The sequence below is a fragment of the Acomys minous genome, assembly GCF_964271855.1.
Source record: "Acomys minous genome assembly, chromosome: 15".
Taxonomy (NCBI): domain Eukaryota; kingdom Metazoa; phylum Chordata; class Mammalia; order Rodentia; family Muridae; genus Acomys; species Acomys minous.
This window is the reverse complement of record NC_140497.1, coordinates 30,375,686-30,401,013: the sequence shown is the minus strand read 5'-3', so window position 1 is coordinate 30,401,013 and position 25,328 is coordinate 30,375,686. Positions and strand designations below refer to the sequence as shown.

Below are 25,328 nucleotides of genomic sequence, written 5' to 3'. Positions count from 1 at the left end.
GTCTGTATACGTGAGGTTCTAGAGTCATGATTTCATAGGGTGTTATTACCTTAAAACATGCATGCACACACAAACAAAAACAAAAACAAAACAAAACTTTTTCTTTCCAGAAATCAAGAAAAGCCATGAAATGGAAAAGAAGTCACTGGAGAACCTCCTTAATGAAAAGCAAGAATCGCTAGAGGTGAGTTGCTCCCACCTGGCCATAGCCGATGCTGTGGACAATGCCTCTGTGCGCCTGACATCCTTTTCTGGTGTCTGATGCTCGACGTGTCACTGTTTGTTTTAGAAACAAATCAACGATCTGAAGAGTGAAAACGATGCTCTAAATGAAAAGTTGAGATCCGAGGAACAAAAGCGAATCTCAAGAGAGAAGGCGAATTCGGTGAGTTATGCGTCTGTCTGCTGCCGCTGGGTTTTGCTCCTTTCTGCTCAGGCATCGTTTCTAATCCATCGGTTCCTCAGCAGCTGGAGAGATAACGGAGGCTTGCAGTGTTTCATTTTAATTGTATAAAACAGTTTTGTTCACTGATTTTTTTTAATATCTCCAAAAGTGACATGAAGATCAAATCCAGAGGACTAAGCAAATATCTATGGGAAACTGAGGAAAGTCTACATAACCATAACTTTACTATTATAATGTATTCATGACATTGTGTGTTAGTCACTAGCACCTAAATTCCAGGATGTTTTTATCTCCCTGAGAGAGGCCTGCACTTATCCACAGTCACACTCTCCAGTCCCCCAAAAGGCCCCTGTCCCGAGTAAGGCCCCCATTATACCTTCGATTTCCATGGATTTGCATGTCTGTAATAGTCCATGTAACCATGTGATACATAGCCTTTCACAATTATCTTTCTCACTTGGCTTCATGTTGTGAGGTTCATCCCTATGGCAACATGTGGCTACGTATCATTTTCTATGGATGAGTAACGTACATACATACTACATGTAGAAAGCACTCATACATACAAAATAAAAGTAATTTGTAGAAATTGACCGGAAATTATGTGGTTTTCCTCAAATGAATATGAGGGGAGTCCCCATATTTAAGCTGTGTTTAAAAGGACCACACGGAATTTTATTTTTGAAGAGCCTGAAATTATAGACACATGGATCATCTCTGTTTTGACCATCTAGGTCTGGGGCCTTTACTGGCCTTTACAAAGCAGGTTATTTGACCCACAGATCATACTTTCTTCTTTTGTGAAGTAAAGAGTTTGAAGAGTGGGATAAACCCTGATTCTCCCTCAGGGTTCCTCCAGAAGGAAAGGGAGTTTTTGATCATCTAAACCATTGAATTCTAAGGGACTTTAAGTCAACATCTGTCCAATATGTCATATGTCAATATATGTGTATATGCATATATTCACATACATATATAGGTCTGTACACATACATATGCATACACAATATGTATGTATATATATTCATATACTTATATTAGGTAGATATAGATAGAGCTGATTTGTATCAGATAGCCCAGCTGAATTTCCATTAGTCAAACAAAGAGTGGAGTGTGAGGATCTCCATGGTGGTATCACAAGTGTCCATCCATAGATATTTTACTTTTTCCTCAGTTATTTAATATGAAGGCTTGTTTTCAATATTATGACCAAAGTCTTTGCGGTTAAAGTGATCCTAATTCTTCAATTCGACTTCTTTGAAACTGCTATAAGAAGTTAAGCCAGGCATGGTGACTCGCCCCTATAATTCTGACACTTGGGAGGCTGAGACAGGAGGATGGCCACACAGTAAAGGCCACACTGGCTATGTGAGTCCCAAGTCAGCCTGGGCTATAGAATGAGACCTTGTCTCACAACAAGACAAAAAAAAAAAAAAAAAAAAGAAACATTTAGCAGGCCATAACAGTGTATGCTTGCCGGGCATGGTGGTACACGCCTTTAATCCCAGCACTCGGGAGGCAGAGGCGGGTGGATTGCTCTGCGTTCAAGGCCAGCCTGGTCTACAAAGCAAGTCCAGGACAGCCAAGGCTACACAAAGAAACCCTGCCCCCCCCCCCCAAAAAAACCAAACCAAACAAACAAAAACAGTGTATGATTATAATACCAGCAATAGGAAGCTGACGCAGGATTACTGTAAATATCAAGTCAAACTTGGTTTCAAAGCATGACCTCATGTTAAAAAAAAAAAAAAGCAAAGGAAGTACCTTACTACCCATTTCTCTAAGCCTCATCAGAGAGTCAGTATATCAAGAAGTTGAGACTGTGTAATATCTGACACAAGTCGGAGCAATTACCTTGGTGTGTTTCCTTCCAGAAAAACCCTCAGGTCATGTATCTGGAGCAAGAGCTAGAAAGCCTGAAAGCAGTACTAGAGATCAAGAACGAGAAGCTGCATCAGCAGGACATGAAGCTGATGAAGATGGAAAAGCTGGTATGTCTCCTTCCGGATGGTGGTGTGAGCACCTTCCGCGCATGTGCACCTCTACCCGTGCATGCTGGACGGTGTTACCTGGGGAATTGGAGCGCAGAGCTCAGAGCTTTAGAACTGTGGGGTTGAGCTAACATACTTAAGGATATTTGGAAAATGCACAAAAGGGTCAGAGTTACATTTTCTTTTCCAGATCTAATTCATTGATTCATTGCTGCCTTCAAGAACACTTTTTTTTTTTTTTTTATGAAATGCATATAAAGTGGCATTTAGCTTTGGAAAAACTATAACAATCTAATAAGGTTCATATTTCAATAACCTGAGGATCTTCACTTGCCTAGTGAAAAATTTTAAATACTCTAAAGCCAATATTCTAATGTACCACCCACTCTGGATAGGAGGACAGTCAGATATAAGAATTAGTCTCATTGACACAATATTATCTAGTAGAATTCCTTACCTTTTTAAGAATTGAAATATGACTAAAAATTGTGTCATTGATAAGATTAGCACAGTTGGAAAAGAGCAAGCATTGTTGAAAGCCCGTGAACACAACTTGAACCTACTCCAAGCTATGTTTGAGGGGCGTGCCCTCATGTGTACCATCAGCCTTGGGAGGCCAGCCCTGAAACATGGCATCTGCTAGCCAGGACACGAACCAAGCTGGCAGCAGTTGATTTTGTCAGCAGCTTACGTGAGCCTGGCTGTTGCTGTACTTTGCTCCCATGTGCCAGCCACCTAGTGCTGCCTGTCACTCCTCCACCCAGTTTTGGGTGACTCACCACTCCTTGAAGAAATGTCTGATTCCAACTAGACCAGCCCTGGACAACAGGGATCGCAGAGGTCGGCTCTTATCTGTCTGGCTTTTTGTTCGTTTGTTCGTTTGATGCGTGGGGATTTGGCTTAGTTTGGTGTTTTCTTTCCTAGAGAAAAGTAACTGCTTTTTGCGGGAGGTAACTTCACTTCATCAGGAAATGTCAAGTTGGGGGAGGAGGGCAGGGGTTCCTATATATATATATATATATATATATATATATATATATATATATGTATGTATATATATACACACACACACACAATGGAGTTTTAATGAGCCATAATGAAGAATAAAATGTTGTCATTTGAAGAAATAACTGATGGGATCAGATTATCATAATAAGTGAAAAAAGCCAGACCTGGAAAGACAAATATCATTTTCTCTCATGTGTGAAGGAAGCTAGATGGTGAACAGGCATGTGTGACATGAGACTAGGGAAGAAATAGGAAGAGGATGAGGTCTAGCAAGGGAGACGGGAGTGAGTAATGGAGGGCAGCTACAGTAAAAGGTCATTATGCACTTGGGCAAAAATGTCCACACTCATTACTGTGTAAAGGAAAAAAGATACATAGTGGCCAAAGATACTTTAAAAAAACTAATCAGAGGAACCAGCCATTTTTAGCAGTCAGTGCTTCTTAGACTCTGTGCGTCCACTATGATCAAGTTGGTCATTTGGCTGTTTGGATTTAGCTTGTGGCTGATGTGGGACTGAAGGTCACAGAGCGCCTCACTCCCACGCTGATGCTTGGCAGGCTGCTGGGTTCAGGGGGCCCCCCCTCCTGAAATAAGTGGCTTCACAGGGGTGATGGGAGCATTTCTCCCTGTGGGCATTGCCCCTGGTGGGTGCAAATCTGGTATGAAAGCACCTTTCAAGACTTTACGTCGGTAATGTCCTATCTGCCCTAAAGTCCTGAGACAAAAGTCGGGATGCCAAACTGCCCTGACAAATTGAGAGCCACCGCTGCCATCTAGTCTGTGGACAAACTGAAGGTGAGGGCTCGCTGTTGGTGACTTGACTGCAGTCGCAACCTAAGGCCCCCATGGTTCAGCTGCCTGCCTCCATCGATGACAGTGACCTGAGTGGGTACCAGGTGTATAACAGCTCAGCCACTGTTTTCCATGAGTGGAACCAGCTTGAGTCCATCCTTATGGCTTCTGGTTGTCACGGTTCACGATGAAGCGTTATGTCTCTCAAGCCATGAAGGACTTCTCCCGACTGACACTTTATAAGTCCAGCCCAATTCCAGTTTGAGGGGAATATAGCCCGCCTATACTGTGGGGGTCAGAATGTGAGCCAATACATCCAGCTGGGGCTCTTCATCTCTGGCCAGCTTGGAGGTACCAGAAGCACAGGAAGTTTCTTTTTTTTTTTTAAAAGGAATGCAAGAAACTCCTCATTGTTAATAGGCCTGACCCAGTACACACAGCACATCTTGGCAAAGGTCATCTGGTGACACCTGCTCAGCAGGCAGGCAGTGATGACTCAGGAACCCTGTTAATAATGCACTGCTCCGTCTTCCATCCATGCATCTGGTCCTATCAGGAGGTCTCAAATGATAAACTTACCTGCTATAAAAGTACAAACATTTTCATTTCTGTCGAGCGACGATATCTGTTTTATGTCCTAACCAGTAGGCATCATCACAATGTCAGTTGGCATCACACTGTTGTTTACATAGGAGGATGGGTTGCTATGACAACGGGTACACTCATTGCCACTGCTGTGTTGTGTGCTTAGGAGCCCCAGGCCTTCAGAGAAGTTAGAGCACTCGGTACATTAGGGTTCTGTAAAGGAACAGAGCTAACATGATGATGTATGATAAAGGAGGATTTGCTCTACCTGTTGGCCTGCATGAGCTTAGAGTAGTCCAGCCATGACTGCAGGAGAGGCTGAGCACCTGGTCATTGGTCAACCCGCAAAGCTGGGTGCCTCTGAAGTTCCAGTCTGGTGTCAAAGGCTGCCGGGACCCCTGGAGAGCCCAGGGTGGATCATTAGTCCACACTGGAAGCCTGAAGAAGACGGGTCTAACATCAGAGACAGAGGCAGCAGTAGCGGCAACAGGGCAGATAAACTCCCCCTCAAGAATGAGGGCCAAGCAAGCAAAGCACATAGTTAAAAGCTTCTTTCTTACGTCCTTGTGGCTGAGCAGACGGTGCTGCCCACATTTAGGCAATCAAGCCGATCCCCCAGAGGCATGCCCACGGGCCAGCCTGGTATCAATAGCCCTTCATTGAGGTTTTCTTCCCAGATAATTTTAGCATGAAGAAATTGTCTAAGGAAGACAGCCTTGCTCTGCGAGATAGATCTGCCCATGGTTAGCTCTACGACAATAAAGGTCAAGATTCTACCTCTATAAAATGAAGTGTTGAGCCAGGTGTGGTGGCGCAAGCCTTTAATTCCAAAACTTGGGAGGCAGAGGCAGGCGGATCACTGTGAGTTCTAGGCCAGCCTGGTCTCTACAAAGTGAGTCCAGGACAGCCAAGGCTACACAGAGAAACCCTGTCTCAAAAAAACAAAAGCAGCAGCAGCAGTGTTGGTGGAATAATATTTTAAGGCCAGTTGCCACTGCTTTTAATCCGAAGTTTTCCCAGTTTGTGTTTTTATCTTGCAATGCTTAGAAAAAAGTATTTATTTAAGCATTTCAAGGTGCCTCAGAGACACTTTTTTTCTATTATTATTTTGTAGTTTCTCTACAAAGTTATTTCTTCTGACTAGCTTGTCGCGAACATGATCTGGACACAAGGATGTCTTAAAAACAAGAATTCCACCCAGACACTGTAATTCAAGCTGAGGAGCCATACTCAGTGGCCATGGCAGGGACTTGGGGTTAATTTTGACCCTGTGTTAATTCTGAGCTGTGATGTCATAAGCAAGAAACCAGTCAGTAGGAAAGTGAGACGGGATAGGATCAGCTCGCCACATCTACAACTAAATGCCTTTGCAGATCTTATGCTTTAATCTCTTCACTGAAAGCTAAGGCTGGGTCCACCAGCAGGACAAAAGCTGACCTGAGCAGGGATGCTTTCTCTAGTTACTTTGCCTAATGTGCTACAGAGCCATGCTGCCACATGGAGGTAAATACAGAAACTAACCTGGAATAAGGTTTCTGCAATATGGCCAAGACCTATAGGCTCCCTCCTGAAGGTGGCTCCCCGCTGAAGGTTCCTCCCTCCTTTAGGTCCCTCCGTTCCTCTGTCTCTCCATTTTTTTCCTACCTCCCTTCTCCCTCCTTTCACCCTAACTTTCCTCCCTTCCTCCTCCTGCCCTCCCTTTTTGTGCACGTGCACAAGAATGCTGTAAGATATAGGAGGTGTAAGGAAATGAGACTGTGGTGTTTGCTTTTCTACCTTAAAAAGAGGCCCAGCACCCACCGCCACCTAGGCATGACACCAGCTCCCGAGGGACATTCTGAAAGTGTCACCTGGAGAAAAGAAATCTTTTTTATGGGATTGATGAGTTTTTTAAAAATACAAAAACCTAGATGTTCTGTTTACCTCACTTTTCACTTGCCACATGTCTGTATAAACACATATGTGTGACACTACAGTTTGCCTCACTCAACCTTTTGGCAGTTGTCCTATATCAGCACTACGCCTTAAGAAAGAAGAAACTTTATTTTATTCACTCATTCGTTTATGCCTATGAACCATGTTTATTCCAAGGTGGACAACAACACGACATTGGTTGACAAGCTGAAGCGATTCCAGCAGGAAAACGAGGAATTAAAAGCTCGAATGGACAAACACATGGCGATTTCAAGGTAAGCCACAAGACGCTACTTTTCCTTCTCGGCTGTTGAGCATCCACTGTTGCCTTCTGGCCACACTCTGCTGGGCATGTGAGTGAAACAGATAGAGAGGCCGTTTGTGCCATTACCAAAGTGCCTAGACCTTTCTCCCCGACCCAGAACTTGCTAACAGTAACGGCGCCTTCAGAGAAGGAGCGATCACAAATGTGAACAGAAAATAGCCCTTGAGTTAAGACAGTTAAAAAAAAAAAAAAGCCAAAGCCTTGTGCAAGTGCCCCACTGCCTACTGGGAAATTTCCCCCAAAACTAGAGCTGCTAATTATTACTAATACAACTGTTTATCTGGGTCAGGCTTAGGCCTCTGGTATTTGGGGGGTTTGTTTTCATTTTTTTTGTAGTACATAGACCTGAGCCGGGGCCTCACATGTTAGGCAGGGCTCTCTCCCACCTGGCTATTTGCCTCCCTGTAGTATTTGGGTTTCTCAACTTTAAAAAAATCTATGGCCTTTTTGCTGCTGGTGGTGCACATCTTCACTCCCAGAACCTAGGAGGCAGAGGCAGGTGGATATCTGAGCTCAAGGCCAGCCTGGTCAACATTGTGAGTTCTAGAACAGCCAGGACTACACAAAGAGAACCTTCCTAGGCTGGGGGGGGGGGGCGGGGGATAAAAAACCTATGACCCTGTGTCTAGTTGATGTCCTTGGACGAACTGTGGTCGGGATTTGTAATATATGAAAGAATTAAAAAAAAAAATCTATAAACCTGGGCAGGATCCTGTTTACTCCCCCAGAGTAAGTTTCTTACACCTTCAGATTTAAAAGGTAGGAGTTCCCTTTTGACTTGGATTCCAGGTGATCTCTGGGTTTTGTTTCCAAGGCAACTTTCCACCGAGCAGGCGGCCCTACAGGAGTCCCTGGAAAAGGAGTCAAAGGTCAACAAGAGACTGTCCATGGAGAACGAGGAGCTGCTGTGGAAGTTACACAACGGGGACCTGTGCAGCCCCAAGAGATCCCCCACGTCTTCAGCCATCCCTTTCCAGTCCCCCAGGAACTCTGGTTCCTTCTCCAGCCCCAGCATCTCACCCAGATGACCCTTTCCGAACACGGGAGATAGAGACTCTCTGAAGGCTCCTCCGTGCGATTCTGCGGGACTGACCCTCCCGTGGGAAGGAGAGCTGTGTTAGCTCCCTGGAATTTCCACAGGGTAACTGGAGAGCAGCCACCACTGAACTGCATCAGCCACTTAGGAGACGGAAGCTCCGGAGGAAGACTTTTACCTTGGTCCAAAAGCCTCCTCCAAATACAGATGTTTGGAATTGATGTGGACGTAGTTGCACAAAGCACTTACGGAGCGAGGGAATCTTGTTCTTTGCCTTCCTTCACCTAAGCATAGGGGGAAACTCTCAGGGGCCTATTACGATAAAGATTTATAACCTTTATAATGTTCGTCACCAGAGACACCTTCTTGTGATTTTTATTTCGGTCTGACTGTGGGCAGGGGTGTGTGTGTGTGTGTGTGGATGAGATGGGTGTGCTGGCGTGTCACGTGACTGTCATAGCCCTCTCTGCTGTGTATTGAAAGTCAACAGCTGAGTGTAGCTGGGTCTGTATTAGCCAAGTCATAGTCCATAAACACGTGTCAACAAAAGCCATAGAAGAGAAAGCAATAGTTGCTGGAATGACTACGAATTCCTCTCGGCCCTGTGACGTGGCAGAGCCAGGCTATGACAGGAAAAGCCTTTTGGTGTGTTGATGTCTGCACATTTCTCTGTTGTTAGTTTTTCAGTGCTCAGCATTGCCAGTTGATACCAGTTTGATTTTTTTTTTCCCCTTGTAGGTTTTTTATGAGCCTAATTACTATACCCTGATCCATTTTCTCAGGCTATGAGCAAATGTAGTACCCTAATTTTTCTAAACACAAATCTGTAGAAAGAATAAGGGGGCGGTATCAACGGGTGTTTCTGACTTATGTTCGTGTGCATCTAAGCTCTCTTCGCGGGGGTAAACCTCCCGCCTCCTGTTACTCTTAACCCTCAGCCTTGCCTTCCTCCTCCACCTAGAGCCACAGATGCAAACCCTCTACCTCCTTCCTAGCTCATCCACAGCCGGCTCATCTTTGAGGTGCTGAGCCTATTTTGCGAATCAGCTAAGTTCTGGATTCGAGACTACAGCTTTTGGAAACCCTTAGGGGCAATCCGTAAAGACAGCAGTCCGCATGCCCTGATGGACAGAAGCAACCCTTAAGCCAGCAATTCCGTGTTTGATAGAACAAAGGAGTCTGCGAGGTAACACTAACACAGGGCCCATCTGAGCATTCCTCCTGTCACTGGACTCTAACAGTCAATGGGCGTGGCTCGTGTGCCCCTCCTTCACACTGCATTTGAATCCCAAAGTTCCATTCACTATTCCTCCCCCCCCCCCATACTCTAAGACTTTGTGAAGGAAGGAAGGATAGCTGTGGCTCCCCACCACCCGCCCCATGAGCTTCCCTGGTCCGTGCCAGCATTGTGACTTCAGCATTTTGTCATCCATGTGCAATGGCTGATCATATAAAACCTACAGTTAGGACAGATTCAGGACACTAGGGGTGGATATTTGCGTCATCGTGGATCTGTACACTGCATAGCTAATTGATATTCATGATGCATGCTTTTTTTTTTTTTATCAGTAGTTGCGTTTGAAATCCTCTCTATTCTCCAATAGTTTATGGTGTATGTTACCTTCCACGTTTGCTTCTGATAAATAGGAATGTTGCATCACTGCCCCCGCTGGAATCTCTCTCTGTTCCTGGTCCCAAGCTGTTCTCAATGACATTAGCCACAGTTAGGTTATGGTAAAGGGTCGTGTGATTACTTGCCATTCTTCATATCATTTAGCTATCTGGGAAGTCAATCTTACAGAAATTAAAATGCCTTTAGAGGTTAAAAGACAAGAGAAGATAGGAAACAAAATAGAGAGCTTTTAAGGTTTTTGTTTTAAGCCAAATGTTTTATATAGGATACAAAATTGATGACACATCATAAAAAATGTGGATGTGTGAACAATTGTAGTTTGTAGTGATGGAAAGTGTGTTTTACTTTGATCAAATAAATAATGCTGGAATATTCAATGGAAGAATGGCATACTTCACTCTTCAAGGTGTTATGATATGTCCACCCTTTCTCTTTACTCAGTCAAGTCAAGTCTCCTATGCTTTTTTTTCCCCCACAACTTCCAACGCAATGCCAAAATTTGTTGTGGCTGAAATTGGCTCACAGAGCTTGAGTTTAACATTGAGTTTTTCAAAATCTAAATACTTGTATCAGAGAATTAAACTTTGGCCAGCTCTACTGTATGGCATAAGAAAATTGGAACTGCTGTGGTCAAAGTACATTCAAAGACATGTCTAGCCAAAGCTGAATCATCTTTAATCTGTTCATCTATGTTATGTTAAAGGCTTGACTGTTAATAGTGTATATTCAGTTCAAGTAGTAATTTTGGTGTGGCAATTTAATGTAAAAAATATGTGATTTTTGATACCTTTATATTAACTCCCATTAGCTTTGATAAAGTGACGTCTAAGCATTTGAATCTTGAGTTGTTGCTTGTAAGCAGTTGAACTTGGTCCAAACAGAATACTAGGTACCTACCCCAAAGATCACTGTTGAGCTTTTCTGGATCTACAAACTAAATGACAACACTTAGCTCATCTTTTATTATTTTATTTTTTTTATAGGTGATTAATACAAAGTTGACATGTTTTCTTGGTATAAAAACTAGAAACATGTCTGTAAGTAATCAAAATTCACACTTTCTGTTAAAGAACAGAAAAGTTAACACTGTTAATAGACTAATGACTTCCTTTTAATTTGGATGTCTGTCTGACCCACAGGCAGAGGTTGGCCCCCCACAAAGCACATACACACGCACACACTCACACACACAAAAGCACCTTGAAGCTGTGTATGTAGATGGGCATCCCATCAGTTCACTGTACTTGCCAAGTCAGGAAAACTCAACAGTGGTAGCTACTGTAGTCTGTCCCTGGAGATTCTGAGCCGTGCATATGTAATAGCCTGCATCAATGGTCTCAAAGTCTTCAATGGTAATGACACTCTGGGAGATTCTTGTGGTATGTCCCAGCCCTCTGTGGATCAGTCTCCAAGTGTCTTGAATGGTCACAGGCCTCTCATCCTGTTTAAAAATGTCACACAGACTGACGCCAGGGCGACAAGCTGCTTCCCTGTGCTCCCATCCACCCCAGTCCATTCTTGCATTCTCGAATGCAAAGCACAAGCTCCCTGAGATCATAATCATTCAAGCCTGCATTTTTTTCCAAGTGGGGTCTTGAATTTCAGGATGCTGTTTTGTGATTTCTTTCTGCTCTTCATACCTAAAATGGTTTATTTTGGGGGCCTCTAGAACTGGTCTTAAGCATAAATACATAGGCAGAATTTTTCCTATTGTCTCATCCTCACATTGCCAACTTTCACTGCCAGCTGGCTCTTATTCATGGAGCTTAAGGTCAAAAGCCCAAGGCATAAGCTGTGCAAGTGAATAAGAGCTCTGACTTCAGAGAGGCAGGAAAGTAATTAGGCTAATGCTCCCTGAGACTACACAGGGAGGCAAATTGTACCATGGAAGGCTAAAATAATGCCCCAGACAGCATGAATGCCTGTTTTAGAAGATGGCCACTTTTAAGATCTATTCCATTGATAAGAACAATGTTTTCTAAATTCACTTAGTAAGGGTAATTACTGTTTTACTTAGTAATATTATAGTAGCAATGTAAAAGGTCATTCCATTGAAAAGCAAGAATGCCTAATTGTGACAATGTGTGAACAACGTTTTCTAAATTCACTTAATAAGGGTAATTTTTGTTTTATTTAGTAATATTATAACAGCAATGTAAAAAGGCCATTTTATTGAAAAGCAAGGATGCCTAACTGTGACAATGTGTTTAAAACAACAACAAAAACCTCTAGCATCAGGATGCTGGAAAGAACTGCCCTCTGGGGACCATCATTTGCCACCTATCACAGGCTTAGCTCAGAGCCTTGGCTACCTTGCATGTCTTGGGAGACCACATCTCCTCTGGCAACAAAAGTGGCAGAGCTGTTTATTTTGGTGAGCAGAGCATGCACGGAGGCTGAGGACACTGTGCTTTTTCTTTTATAGAAGTCTACTTTTAAATGGGCGCTGACCTCACAGCACCTTGTGTTTATATGCCCACTTGGAGAATGTCTGCTCCAAAGCTTTTCCCGGCCTCGTGTGGGGGATTCTTGGCCTGCCAGTGCCTCCCACCCAAAGCTTTGTGCCTTGTAAAGGATCCCTCGAGCAGCCTGTGGTGAAGACTGAAGTTCAGATGCAAGTAGTCTGGGCCTTTCATGCCACAATCTCTGAGTGGGAGCAATGAAACATTACACATAAAACAGCATCCTGAGGGAATTGCCGAATAGAGCCACCCACTTTCCCCCCTTTCCTTTGGAACAGTATATTTTGAAGTAGACTGAAGCATCTCAGAAGACAAGCATTCCCGGGCCCCTACCTAATCCTAATCTTATATGATCTCTCTCACTAAGTGATGGAAATTAAAGCTGCTGGCTGAGGCTGGGATGTGGTACTTACCTTCTGCCCAGGAAAGATCCATCGGAATTCTACCTCAACATCAGGCTCCCCCAGGACAGTGCAGAGCACACTGATGTCATCCCCGCCTTTCACTCTGTTGGAGGAGGCCACGATGGTGGTTGATGGAGGGCCACTGGGAACTGGGAACAAGCAAGGGACAGAATAATGAAACCCAGAACTGATGGTAAAGACAGACATACATTCTCTCCGGGAAGAGGAAACCTTTCTTCTACCTTCATGAGGCTAACGCTAGCATACACCCCCTTCAATTGCTTTACAACAGTGGTTCTCAACCTTCCTGATGCTGTGACCCTTTTTAATGACCCCCAACCTTAAAATTATTTCCATTGCTATTTCATAACTGTAATTTTGCTGCTGTTATGAATCATAACATACATAGCTATGTTTTCGGATGGTCTTAGGTGACCCCTGTGAAAAGGTCATTCAACCTCAAATGGGTCACGACCCACAGGTTGAGAAACACTGCCTTTAGATGCTGCCTCTGCCTCTCTAATCCAAGCTCTCCACCCCCATGTTTGTGGTCAGGGAAGGAGGTAAGCAGGGTCATGGGAAGACATAAAAGGGATGATATTAGGGAAAGAATAAGTGAAGAGAGCCTGGCTGGGTAGAGATGGGCAGACAGGTATGTGACCTCCATCCTCAGAAGAAGCCCAAATCATGCAAATGAGAAAAATGTTTGCAGTGCAGCACAAGTGCTACTTGTGTTTACATAAAATTCCCTTATAACATCCTAGAAACCTGTCTTTGTTATGATCCAGCTACTCAGTAGGCAGTTTGGATGGCAGCCATTAGCAGGGAGATGTGCTATGACCTGGGATTACAAGAGCAAGGCAGGCAGATGGCAGACTGAGCTCTCCGAGCCTACACTGTAGCAGGGTACACAGCCACTAAGTGAGCAATTGTAATGCTTCGTTTGAACTTTGAAGGAGAAGCCCAGAGTGAGCCTCAAGTTCACATAGACTGAGAACTGGACAAGCAGCCAAACCCAAGTCCCAGCTCTGAGCTAAAAAGACACAGGTAGAAAGATTCCAGAGCAGTCTGTGAGGCCAGATGAGGTGACTCAGAGTAGAGGACAGCACTGCCCGAGCAGTGACGCTGGCCATGCCAGGCCTGTCAGGAATTCGTGTTTCTATGGGTAAGAACTTGCTGAACTGTAGTCAGCAACTGTGCAGAAAATGGGTTGGAAAATGAGGGGTGCACATGGGAGGATGGTATTCTCGTTAGCACGAGCCAGAGACGATGGTAGCTTCAGGCATTGGAGAAGGGATTAAAAACAGTAAGATCTGACCCTGATGTAATGAAGTCTAAAGGGTTGGAGGAAAATGGGCTGGACTTCTGTTGTGGCCATCCACACTAGGTGAATGATGAACTTCTCCTGGGGGTTGGGGGAGGGGCACGGGTGAACTATGCCTGCAGCATGGTATTGAGTTCACTGCTGGACATGGGGGTGTGGGCAGTGGGGGTGTGTTGAGGGTCCTCTGGGGCATATGCGTACAGACATTACTTGGACATTATGGTCCTTGCCTCACAGACCTGGGCCATGGATGCACAGTTAAGAAATCATCAGTTCACAGCTGTGTGTAGGAATAAGCACTTCCACAGAGAGATTAAGGCATAAGAAAGAAGGGCACCTTACATACTCCCACATTTAGAATCTAAAGATGGTAGTGGTTTTACTTTTCATGATGCTCCAGGTTCAATCCCCAGTTTTGCCCCTGCCCCAAACAAAAGAAAGTGCAAAGAGGGGCTGTAGAGATGGGAAAGCAGTTAAGAACACATATGGCTTTTCTGGAGGACCCAGCTTTGATTGCCAGCACTCAAGCGGTATCTCACAAGTGACCGCAACTCCAGTCCCGAGTGATTTATTGCCCTCGTCTGGCCTCTTTGGGAACTGCACACATCTGACCTCTGTACATAAATGGAGGCCCAAACATCCATTCATATAGTAAATTGCTATTTTAAAAATTAACAATGTTATTGTTAATAAAATTTCAGAGAACTTGAAATGCCAAGTGAAAAGTTTCCAAGGTCAAAGGATTTCATGCAAAGGAAGTTGGGTCTAGTAGGATGGCAGGCATTATCTGTTGGATGTAATTGGACTCCTGATGTCTCTGGCAAAGGTTGCAGAGACTCTTAGAAATAGTATTAGAGTGTTAGAACCCAGGGCTCACTGAATAAGTCCCTCAGCAGAGAATAGAAAGGATTACTGAACCTCAATTTTAATTTCTGAGAGCAGCTTACTAGGGAGATACACCTCTCTCCCTAGGTAGTACCATTGCTGTCAAGAAGTTTACTACAAGGCTCCCCACCCCTCATCAGGGTAAATGTTCTCAGACACAAACGATATATGGGGTGGGGGTGGGGGTGGGGCTGCAGTACAAAAGGAATTACTTCCTGTCCTCATTTTCAGGGAAGAGAGTAGGGCAGTGTCTCCAGGAAGTCAGGAGGCTGCGGTGAAGCTTGTCAGGGAAGGGCAGTGCTAGAAGATCTGCTCATTAGCCGATCCCCGTGGCATCATCCGCGTGGTAGAAAAGCCTTGGTACAGATGTGAGAGTTGTGGGCTGCAGAGAAGAGAGCCTAGGCTGGGAGGCGGAGCTAGGGATGGGACCTAGCAGTTCCTACATCCGACCAGTCACCGTTGTTGACATGGTTCAAGTTGCGACTGATAGGAGGGTAGAATGGAGGTGGCTGGTGAACAAGCCGATGGGTTTAGGTAGACACAGAAGCGGCGCCCCAAATGCAGTTGCAAGAAGGACAACTGTGAGATGGATGGCGGGGAATGAGAGGAAAGGAAATGAGAACGCTAGTGGAACCACGGCTGGCAACTAGGGAGGAACAGAGACCTCTAATAGAAGGTGACAAAACAAGGACCAGGAGTAGGAGTGGATGGTGATGCTAGGAGATACTTGCTTAAGGCAGAGAGGCTGGCAAGGGCTGACGGGCTCTAAGGGGAGAATGGGGACGTAAGGGATTGGACGATCAAGCACAGGCAGAAGGAGGGAAGGACATAGAGCTGAGGAGATAGAGAGGCGGGGCCAGAGGCTGGGCCAAGGTAGCAGAAGACTCTCTTGGTGCAGTAGAGGAGCCCGTAGAACAGCATCCCATGCCTTTGTAGTTTCCTCCCGAGCAGCAGGCAGCGGCCATCTAGGTTGGGGGAAGAAGGCAGACTCACCCTCTACATAGAGCAGCTGGTACTTGACGGAGATCTGAGACTTGTCCCCAGCCTGGGCTTTGCAGTAGACCACCCCCTGGTGATCAGAATGAGGCTCGAGGTACACAAAGCCTCTCTTCACGTCATAAATAATGTCTGTCCCGTTGGCAGGGATTTCTCTGGCGGGAAACTCCCTGTGGAGCGTGACTTTGGCTGATGGCACTGTCACTCTGCAAGGAACCACAGCCTGTCTGTTCCGGTTTAGGTAGACGACATCAAAGTAACTGGGAGAAGGGACAAACAGCTCTCCTTTCTCTGCAGAAGGGAAGACACGGGATTAGTGACTGGGTAAAATGCAGCGAGGGTGCCTTAAGGATCCTTAAAACCAGCACAAAGATGAGACAGTACTGACAGTGGACTCAGCACACTGGCTCTCTAAGAGAAGGTTGGGTTTAATAAAAAAAAAAGGCTCGGTAGGGTGTTGTTTTACACTTTTGCATCCTGCTATAATTTATATATTGACTTTCTCTAGATGCCCTTGCGTTGAAGACTTGGCTATTGGGAGTTACTGGGTATTGGTGGAAGGGCTTTAGGTCAGTAGAAATGTGCTCTTGAAGGTATTTGTAAGACATTAGCCTTCTCTCTGTGTCTGATTCCTGATAGTGACACCTGTCTCAACACAGGACCACTGACACCAGGTCAGATGATCATGGTCTTGAAACACGAGAACTTTCTTCTTAGTAAATTACTTGCCTTAGATGTTTTATTATAGCGTTGGAAGGGGAACTTACTGACTTCCCCCATCTCCATAAAAGGAAGCAAAAAAGATGTTATTTCAACTCACATCAGAACCATGGATCACACTGAGGAAGCAAGGAAGGAGACAGATTTCCTTAAGTTAAAAATAGAAATGAAAATTTAAAAAGATTTTACTTTTATTTTTGTGTGTATGTGTGTGGGGGGGAGGTTATTACATACATGTAAATGCCTGCGGAAGCTAGAAGAAAACACTGGATTCCTCTGGAGCTGTAGTTACCAGCCATTGCGAGCCTCCTACTATGGGTGCCTGAGTTTAGAAACTCAGGTACTACAAAGCAGCAAGTGCTCTTCACTTTGGAGCCATCTTTCCAGGCCCACCAGAAACAACCTTAAGACCCTGAAACACTCCGCTTCCATGTGGAGAATGACCCTCAGAGCCAAGAGCCAGAAACTGCTGTTTGGAAGCCACTTCTTATATAGTGGGAGGTCCTGGGGAAGGCTTACCATAATGACATCACCATCTTCACACCCAACACAGAAGATAGAGCATATACCAAGGCTAATGGAGGGGGCTGGGATGGGGCAGAGGAAAACCTGCGGGTCTCAGGGCTGATTTCTACTTGTCTATCATGTAGCTGGGGACTTTTACTCAGAATTGCACGCAGACACAGACACAGACATACACATACACACATTCTCTACAATGCACCCTGTCTGATTCTTTAACTCCTAGATGACATTTCTCTCTCACAGAAAGGGAATAGGCGAGAACTGGCTTACTCACAGCACCCCTAGGACAGCAAAAGACTTTTGGGTTGGGCTTTTGGGGCACGTGTGTCTGTTGTTTAGTTTGGCGTGACACCTTAAATCCTTTATTTTCTTGATTGTTCTGTAAAGGGCTATTATGGTAATTGCTGAGAGAACTCTCGGAGGCAAATGCCATTAACACTTATTAAATTGTTTCCTATGTTTCCCTCACAACGTTCTGAAGCAAGCAATTATTCTTGGCTTTCTCTTTCTTCACCCTTCCATGTCACCATTGTATGACAATTCATGTTGGGTGTGCGATTCCTGGAAACAGCATCAAGGATCTTCAGGGTCAGAAGTTCTTTTGGTCCAAGGACCAAGTGCAGGAACACGGAAATGCTTTGATGGGAAGGACTGCCTTAATTCAGAAGGTCCTCATCATTGGCAGGCTCTACACTAACCAGACTGAGTGGTTTTGTAAACTGACTCTCAGACTTAAGCCAGGGGTGCCTTCCTGATGTGTCCAATATCCTTGTTCAGACAGAAAAAAATTAGGTAGCCTTGGATGTGTTGATCTCATTGTGCTTTAAAATCCCCTTTTGTAAAGGGTAGCTGAGATTAAAGACTTCTTTTAAGTGGCTGAGAGTGTGGCTCAGTGGTAGGGCACTTGCCTGAGATATAGATGGCCTACATTCAGTCCCCAGCACTCCAAGAAAGTAAAGATTTAAAAAAAAAATCAGTTAACAGAATGTTTTAACTGTAAGATTGTAGAGGCAACTTTTTGTAAGGTTTGTAGAGTAAGTGATCTGCTCCACTTAGCAAAGCGAGTAGAACTGGTGATCAACTTGAATTTCAGAATGCAAAAAAAACAGTCTTATTCCTGTTGTACAATCCAAGCTTTGGAATAAATGAATCTACATCAGTTGCTTTGAAAAGATTTTCATAGTAAAGGGTATGAGAGAATGGCTCACAGGTAGGGAGCTTACCTGACATGTGGAAAGCCCTGGGTTCAATACTCAAGATCATGTGTAAGCACGTGCGCACACCCCACACACACACCCACACACACCCACACACACCCACACACACCCACACACACCCACACACCCTTCTCTTCCACCCTCCCTCTCACAGCAGTAACTTCCATCTTCAAAAAGAAATGTGTTTAGGTTCCTTTAAAAAATTATATGTTACATCCCCCCTACAAATGTGCTTGTATCTACTCGTGTACCGTGTTGCTTTATAAACCAAACATATGGGGCTTTGTTGCTTTATAAACCAAACATATGGGGCTTTGTATTTTTAAAAGTCAAAGCTAATAGCCTATGAACTAAAATACAAATTACGTCACACTCAGTATTTAGCCCAGTGCTTACTGACGTGGTCTCCCCACATGTGAAAATCATTGCCTAAATATTTCCCATTGAGAAAGTCCTCCCACTGGAACAGTGTCCCCCTTGATCTGTCTAGGTGGCAGTTACACATGTCTGTTTCCTTTGGGGACAGTTTATTGAGCTACATTATTTCTGTATGTATGTTATACTTCAGTGCTGAGGGGGGGTGGAGAGAGAGAGAGAGGGGGGGGGGGGGAGAGATGTGCATGAGAGCACAAACCTGCCTCCTGGACAAGAGGAAATAAATGTGGCAGTTACTTACTCAAGCGTTACACAGATTAACAACAGGCAGGCACCCCCCCCCCCCCCCGCAAGAAATTTCACAGTGTTTTCCATCAAACTCTGGGAAACACACAAACATAAGGCATGGCAGATGCTCCTCCACGTGGGGAGCTGACAAGCATGTGTTCCGTAGGATGACTGAGCCAGCACCGGAATCTCAGCTTCTATAGTGGCCAATCTTGGTTTTCCAAAGCCACACACATGTCAACTGACAAAATGCCAAAACCTGCACTGACAGTGCACCTGGACTGAAGCTGAGTTGAAGTAAAACAACATGATAGTGCCACTTATGTGTCTGTCTGTCTCTGTCTCTCATTTTTCTCTTTCCTTCCTTTCCCTTTTTTCCTTTTTCAACAGGCTCTTGTGAAAGTCCAGGTTGGTCCTTCAGCTCACTATGATGCTGAAGTTCTGATCCTCCTATTTTTTTTCCCTCCTGAGAGCTGAGACAAAAGGCCTGGACCACCAAGCATGGCTTTATTTGATGTTGGGATAGAATAGAACCCAGGCCTTTGTGTGTGCTGGGCAAACACTCTACCAACTGACCTACATCCCCAGCCCTGACTTAAGTTACCTCAAAGTTGAAACTGACATGTTTTAGCCTTCTTTTGTTTTACTTGGGTAAAGCATATAGAGTCTTGTAAAAAAGTTGGGAGAAGGAAGAAAAGGACCTAGAAGTGACAGGAGCTCTACAGACCAACAGAGCCAACTAACCAGGGCCCAGAGGGACTTGCAGCAACTGAAACACCAACCATGGACCATGCATGGACTGGACCTAGGTCCCCTGCACAGACGTAGCCAATGAGCAGCTCAGGCTTCATGTGGGTCCTCTAGTAAGGGGAGCAGGGGCTGTCTCTGACATGGACTCTGTTGCCTGCTTTGTGATCAATTCCCCCTGGTGGGGCTGCCTTGGCAGGCCACAGGGGAAAAGGACATGCTCAGTCCCGATGAGCTGGGGTGGGCAGGTAGGGGGGCCTCACCTGTTCTGAGAAATAGGGGAGGGAGGGATGGAGGCAAAGGGAGGAAGGCTGGGACTGGGAGGAGAGAAAGGAGGGACCATGGCTGCGATGTAAAGTGAATTAAAAAAAAAAACTTTTGGAAATTAAGAAAGAGGAGCCACATGCAAAACTCACAGAGCACTAACAAAGCCTAACCTATCAGCCCACGACAGCTCCATTGATCAAAACCTAATGCTTAGGGAAGACACAGTAGTGCTAATCTTGTCAAAGAATCTTCAGCTTGCGATTTGAATATGAAATCCTTCCTTATCTAGAATAACAAGCCGCTGTTCATCTTAACAGTTTGCCCTTTTCACACTTTACCGTATGGCATGACACAAAGGGCACACATAATTCTGTATAGCATATCCCAAGATGAAACTATCGTGGGACTTCCCGTGAAAACCCATTAGAAATTCTCTGACAGTTGCAACTATGCTAGCGTGTGTCGCTCTGTCCTCTGGTCAGCCTATCTACTCTCCTAGGAAGTGTTCAGGACAGGATAGCACTGGATTATGGGTCAGAAAAATGAGTTTGACTCCTTAATATGCTACCACAAGCCCAAGATCACTGGAAGAATCATCTTGCCCTTTTAAGTCTTAGTACTCATATTGGTTCTAAAACAAAGATAATAAAATAGCATTCATTCCTTTCTTCACGATGTCGTAGGCGGGAAATGAGACACCTGTCCTGGAGAACCGGTATCTTCTTGCCATGGAAGATGTATTTGAGCAGGAAGGGTAAAATTCATATGCTAATGCTAATGCATTGGTTAATGGCTGGGGTATAAGATCACTGGGTCACAATTCAGTACAGACCTGTCAGAATTTAGGCAACTCTCATGAAAGCCTGTGCCCAGACACTAGCAAGGGATTCCGACTTCTCCTGAGATGCATTGTATGATAGTAGCACCAGGAAATAGAGCTTGCAAGATTCCTAAAAGTTGCTACTGACCTTTGAAGCTTAGTGAAGAAGCTCATGCCCCAAGGCTCCCAAGGTGGGAGAAGGCTGAGAGAGCCAGGCTGCAACAAAAGCGCAGGCTTTGCCTTGTCAATGTATCCTGGGCATCATAGGGAGGAGGGGCTCCCCACTATGACCCACAGGTTTCCCTGCACCCCTGTTAGTCTCACATGATGGGACAGGAGCTACAACGTTTAGATGCTTCAGGAATCCTGCTCTGAAGCCTCAGGTTTTGGAACTCAGAAGAACAAATACGAGGGGGTCCCTAGCAACCCACCCTGTTGCTGGGGAGTTCCCAGCAGGAGCTGACCCCAGGCCTGAGGACAATGATAAACAGCTAGCATTCCTTCCTGTGCAGCCCACTAGGAGAACACTTCTATTCCTCACATCACAATTGAGCAGGCAAACTGAGGTGAGGCAAGTGTGGCTGCAGATGGGAGGGTTAAATCGTATTTCATTTTAATATGTAATTATATTTAAGTTCCTACGTGTGTCAAGTGGCTGCCCTGTTGGGCACTGTAGGCATAGACCCTGAATTGGATAGTTCTGCTGTGTTCAAATCCCTGTACTACCTACTCGCTATGAAACTCTAAGAAGAGTTCTTAATCTTTCTAAACCTCAAGTTTCACATCTGGAAAAGGAACTCTGAAAATGGTATATGCATTTACCCCGAATGATTGTCATGTTACTTACATGAAAGCACTTAGCTCTGAGCCTGAACAATGAAGGCTCTTTTGATTTGGTTTGGTTTGGTTTTTGTTTGTTTCTTTGTTTTTAGCCCCTTTACTTGGTGTTCTCCATGCAGCAGGAAACCCAGTCTGGAGGCGGCGTCAGCAGGTCAAGGAGTTCTGCAGCGCACCAAACTCCTACCTGCGAAGAAGATATAGGTGGATCCTGTTCTGGCCTCGTCCCTTCTGCAGATGTAGCCATTGCACAGTAGCTCCCAGCAGCTGAATTCACCCGTGTCGGCCGCAGTAGAGTTGACCAGAGTCAGCTGTCCATAGCGTTGATTCTGTTTCACGCTGTAATGTCAAGAGAGGTTGGGGCATTAGGTCAGAGCCCAGCCAGGGGCCTTTCAGGCATGGCTTTCTGCTTTGTTGCCTCCAGGTGTAAATGAAACCCCCTGGTGACCTGATGTGACCACTCAGATGGCAAAAATAATCAGAGTGTGTTTGGTGGGTGGAGGGAACAGAGTAGGGGTGGGTGGGGGTGGGGAGACATGGGAAGAAAAGCTTTTCCTAAAAGGAAATAATAAATAATTATGTTTCCCATCAGAGGAAATTCTCTTTGGCTTCAGGGCTGGGGTTTCCAGAAGTAAGATTACTGGAGCCCTTAGCATGCTGCCTTACCGATGCAGCCAAAAAGAGCCCGGAACTGGTGCTTGCTTTTAAAATGAAACGGGCTGAGAACACAACAGTGTGGATGAGAGTACACGGCATTAGCCAATATCCCAAATCTCCTGCAGCAGTAAGCTCCAAGTTTAAGCTTAGAACCTTAGAGATATTATATTATTTTGTGAAAAATAGAGCCGGCTTTCTCTGCTAAGACGTGAGCTCCAGGTGTGGGGCACACATCCGAAACAGTCAGGGCTCTTGGGCTCTCTGGCTTTTGGTTTGAGCCCATCCTCCTATTCCTGTTTTTATTTTTATTTTTCTTCTTATCTAGTTGGCTGATAAAAAAAAAGGTCTGAAAAGCCCCAATTTCTTCCTGAGGGAAAGAAAGATATTGTCACTAAACAGTAACATCAGCCAACTGTCCTGACAACTACACCCAAGCATGGTCTTCAGACCGGATGTTCCCTGTGGCTTAGGAGTCCCGGCATATGGTGCCAAAGCAAATGATTCTAATCCAAGTATTCCTCTCAGATATCCAAATGCTTTAGTCCCCTGGGGTTCGCATAGTTTCCTGATGGAGCAGAGAGCCTTTTGCTTCTTCTTGCAACAGTGTTCAGTATGAGCACAACTTTAAATTTAGCGCATACAAAACATCTAGATGTTGGGTCCTGAACACAGCCCTGTTGTAGCTCCCTGCTGGGTGGCTTATTGCGCCCACCAGGCCTGCCAAGAGGGGGTGCACACTCCCACTCCTTCCCCTCTCTCCTCTAAACTGGACGGAAATCTCTCCTCCCTCAGGAAGCTTCTAATTACAATAGACTTTCAAGCATCTCCCTGACTTTCTCCTAATGAAGTAGTTGGCCCTCCTGTTTTTCTGCCCTGCTGATACCCCTGGCTTCCTGTTATTACCCTGGATGCTGACAAGGAAAGGGACCAGTGGCATATTTGTTTGTTTCATATTCTCAAAAGGGGAAAAAAAAAATCTGTGCACAGTACATAGTGTAGATTCCCGAAATACAAGTGAATTGAAGCTGAAGCAATGCACACATTGACAGTGAAGGCAGGCACACAGCTCCATACTTTGCAGATAGTTTAGATACAGAATGTCCATAGGCCCATATGTTGCAGGGTTGTACCCCAGTTCATGAGATTTAGAGGAGATGATGGAACCCCTAAGTGATAAGGCCTAGTTCCATCTCTCTTTTCTGGGCACTGGTGCCTGAGGAGAATGAATCCTTCATCCCCTTCCTTTGTCGTTTTTAATGGCTTCCTAGACATGGGGGAAATGGCTTTGCCCCATTGTGCAATGCCAACAGGATATGCTACTATGACGGCCATGATGTGCTACCGTGAGACCAATGCAATGGGGTCCAACAGTCATGAGCTCAAAGTTAAAAAGATGTGAACCAAGATAATAATCCTTTTTTCTTTCTTTTCGAGACAGGCTTTGTCTTGTGGCCTTGGCTGTCCTGGCCCTTGCTTCATAGACCATGCTGGCCTCACAGCAATCCACCTACCTCTGCTTCCGGGGTGCTGGGATTGAAGGCGTGCACCGCCAGACCACCAGACTTTTTTTTTTAATTTAGTATTGCTAGAGTAACAATATGGCAGACTGGAACACAGAAGCCCAGTAAAGTGACATCTCTGAGAAACACAGCAGGCGACCAGCTAAACAAGCCATGTAAGTTGTGTACCTAGGATGTAGTAATTAGATAATAAGATGTGTATAAAGCACATCTTTATAGAAACAATTGAGGAAGATACCCCATGTCAACCCATGTCATCCGCATAAACACCTAGGTATATGCACACACACACACACACACATGCACGCACGCATGCACGCACCCACAAAGGGGATAAGAAACAGAAAAAGAATATATCATGGAAGCCCTACGGAGAGGCTTCATGAATAGATTCTCAACAGGATCAGATGCCTTTAAAAGAGCATGCTAAGCATAAACACACAATTTCATTTGGCAGTAGGAAAGTCTTGGGCAACCATCAAAAGGTTAATTTCAGGGGCTGGCAAGATGGTTTAGTGTACTTGCTTCTCTTACAAAAGACCCAGTTTCAGGCCCCAGCACCCACATGGCAGCTCACAAGCATCTGTACCCCAGCTGCAGGCTACCAGTGCCCTCTTCTGATCTCTATAGGCACCACACACACACACAGACACACACACACACACACACACACACACACACACACACACACACACACACGTAGGCAAAATGCTTGTACACAGAAAATAAGTAAATCTTAAAAAAAAAAAAAGAATTAAGTTCAGAGGTTAAAATAAATGACAAAGGGGAAAGAAAATGGAGGCTGAGGTCTCTGCAGAGTCAGAACCAGCTAAGATACCAAGCCGCTTTTCTGGGCCCAGCACTTGTTTGCGTGGCAGTGGCAGAAAGGGTGAGAGGTCATTCCTACCAGGAGCTAAGTAGGCCCATCAAACCTAACCCTGGAGGATAACCCAGCTACTTCCATGATTGGAGCGCTGTATCTTTAGCAGGCTGGGGGCGGAAGGAAGGAAATGCCCTGGAAAACATTTCTGCATATTTCCACCCCCTCTTCTATGCAAACCCCATAAAACAGGAAACAAATTATTTAAGAGGATTACAGTTCAAATGCCTGGATTTCAAATGCTCATTTCTACTGGTGGCCTTGCATAGTCCAAGCATCGGGCTGCCAGAGATTTAGGCTGTGGCCAAGTCTGCTGGGTTCTGAGCATGTGTCATGAGATGGGGACAGCACATGCTGAGCCCTGTAGAGACAAGGTCTAATTGGAGACACTTCAACCAAAGGCGCTCCTTTTCTCTTGTAACCACCCAACAACTCTGCTGAGGTAGGAAGAAGTGAGGGGTGGGACGTGGAAGTTAAAAACAATGGTCACAACAAAGGTACCATTAAAAGCTGGACCAGGAACATCAGGATGAACTCTGATCAGATCAGCTCTGAGCATCCTAACACATCAGCTTATTCCAAGTCTTTTTTTTTTCCCCTTTCAAACTTGATATTTCTGACCTAGAGAGTAATGGAAAAGGCTAGGATTCAAGAAACATTAGTTCGATGTTTAAAATGTTTTGAGGGAGCAGTCATTCGATGTTTATGACCTC

At 45.0% G+C, this 25,328-nt stretch overlaps 2 protein-coding genes across 2 annotated transcripts in view; one reads left to right on the top strand and one right to left on the bottom strand.

The window, feature by feature from the left end:
- MTUS1 (microtubule associated scaffold protein 1) overlaps positions 1-10,068 on the top strand; it is a 149,696-nt gene extending 139,628 nt beyond the window's left edge. Inside the window, 6 exon segments of the mRNA XM_084759662.1 lie at positions 111-184; positions 290-385; positions 2,281-2,397; positions 6,875-6,972; positions 7,837-7,945; positions 7,947-10,068. Of these exon segments, the coding sequence (XP_084615788.1) occupies positions 111-184; positions 290-385; positions 2,281-2,397; positions 6,875-6,972; positions 7,837-7,945; positions 7,947-8,084 (632 nt within the window). The 3' untranslated portion in view covers positions 8,085-10,068.
- Positions 10,069-10,644: 576 nt separating this feature from the next.
- The window catches only part of PDGFRL (platelet derived growth factor receptor like), a 50,804-nt gene continuing 36,120 nt past the window's right edge, over positions 10,645-25,328 (bottom strand). Inside the window, exons 3-6 of the mRNA XM_084759675.1 lie at positions 21,746-21,897; positions 15,760-16,053; positions 12,567-12,706; positions 10,645-11,132 (exon numbers count right to left, since the gene is read on the bottom strand). Coding sequence (XP_084615801.1) covers positions 10,944-11,132; positions 12,567-12,706; positions 15,760-16,053; positions 21,746-21,897 — 775 coding nt within the window. The 3' untranslated portion in view covers positions 10,645-10,943. The remainder of the gene's footprint in view (positions 11,133-12,566; positions 12,707-15,759; positions 16,054-21,745; positions 21,898-25,328) is intronic.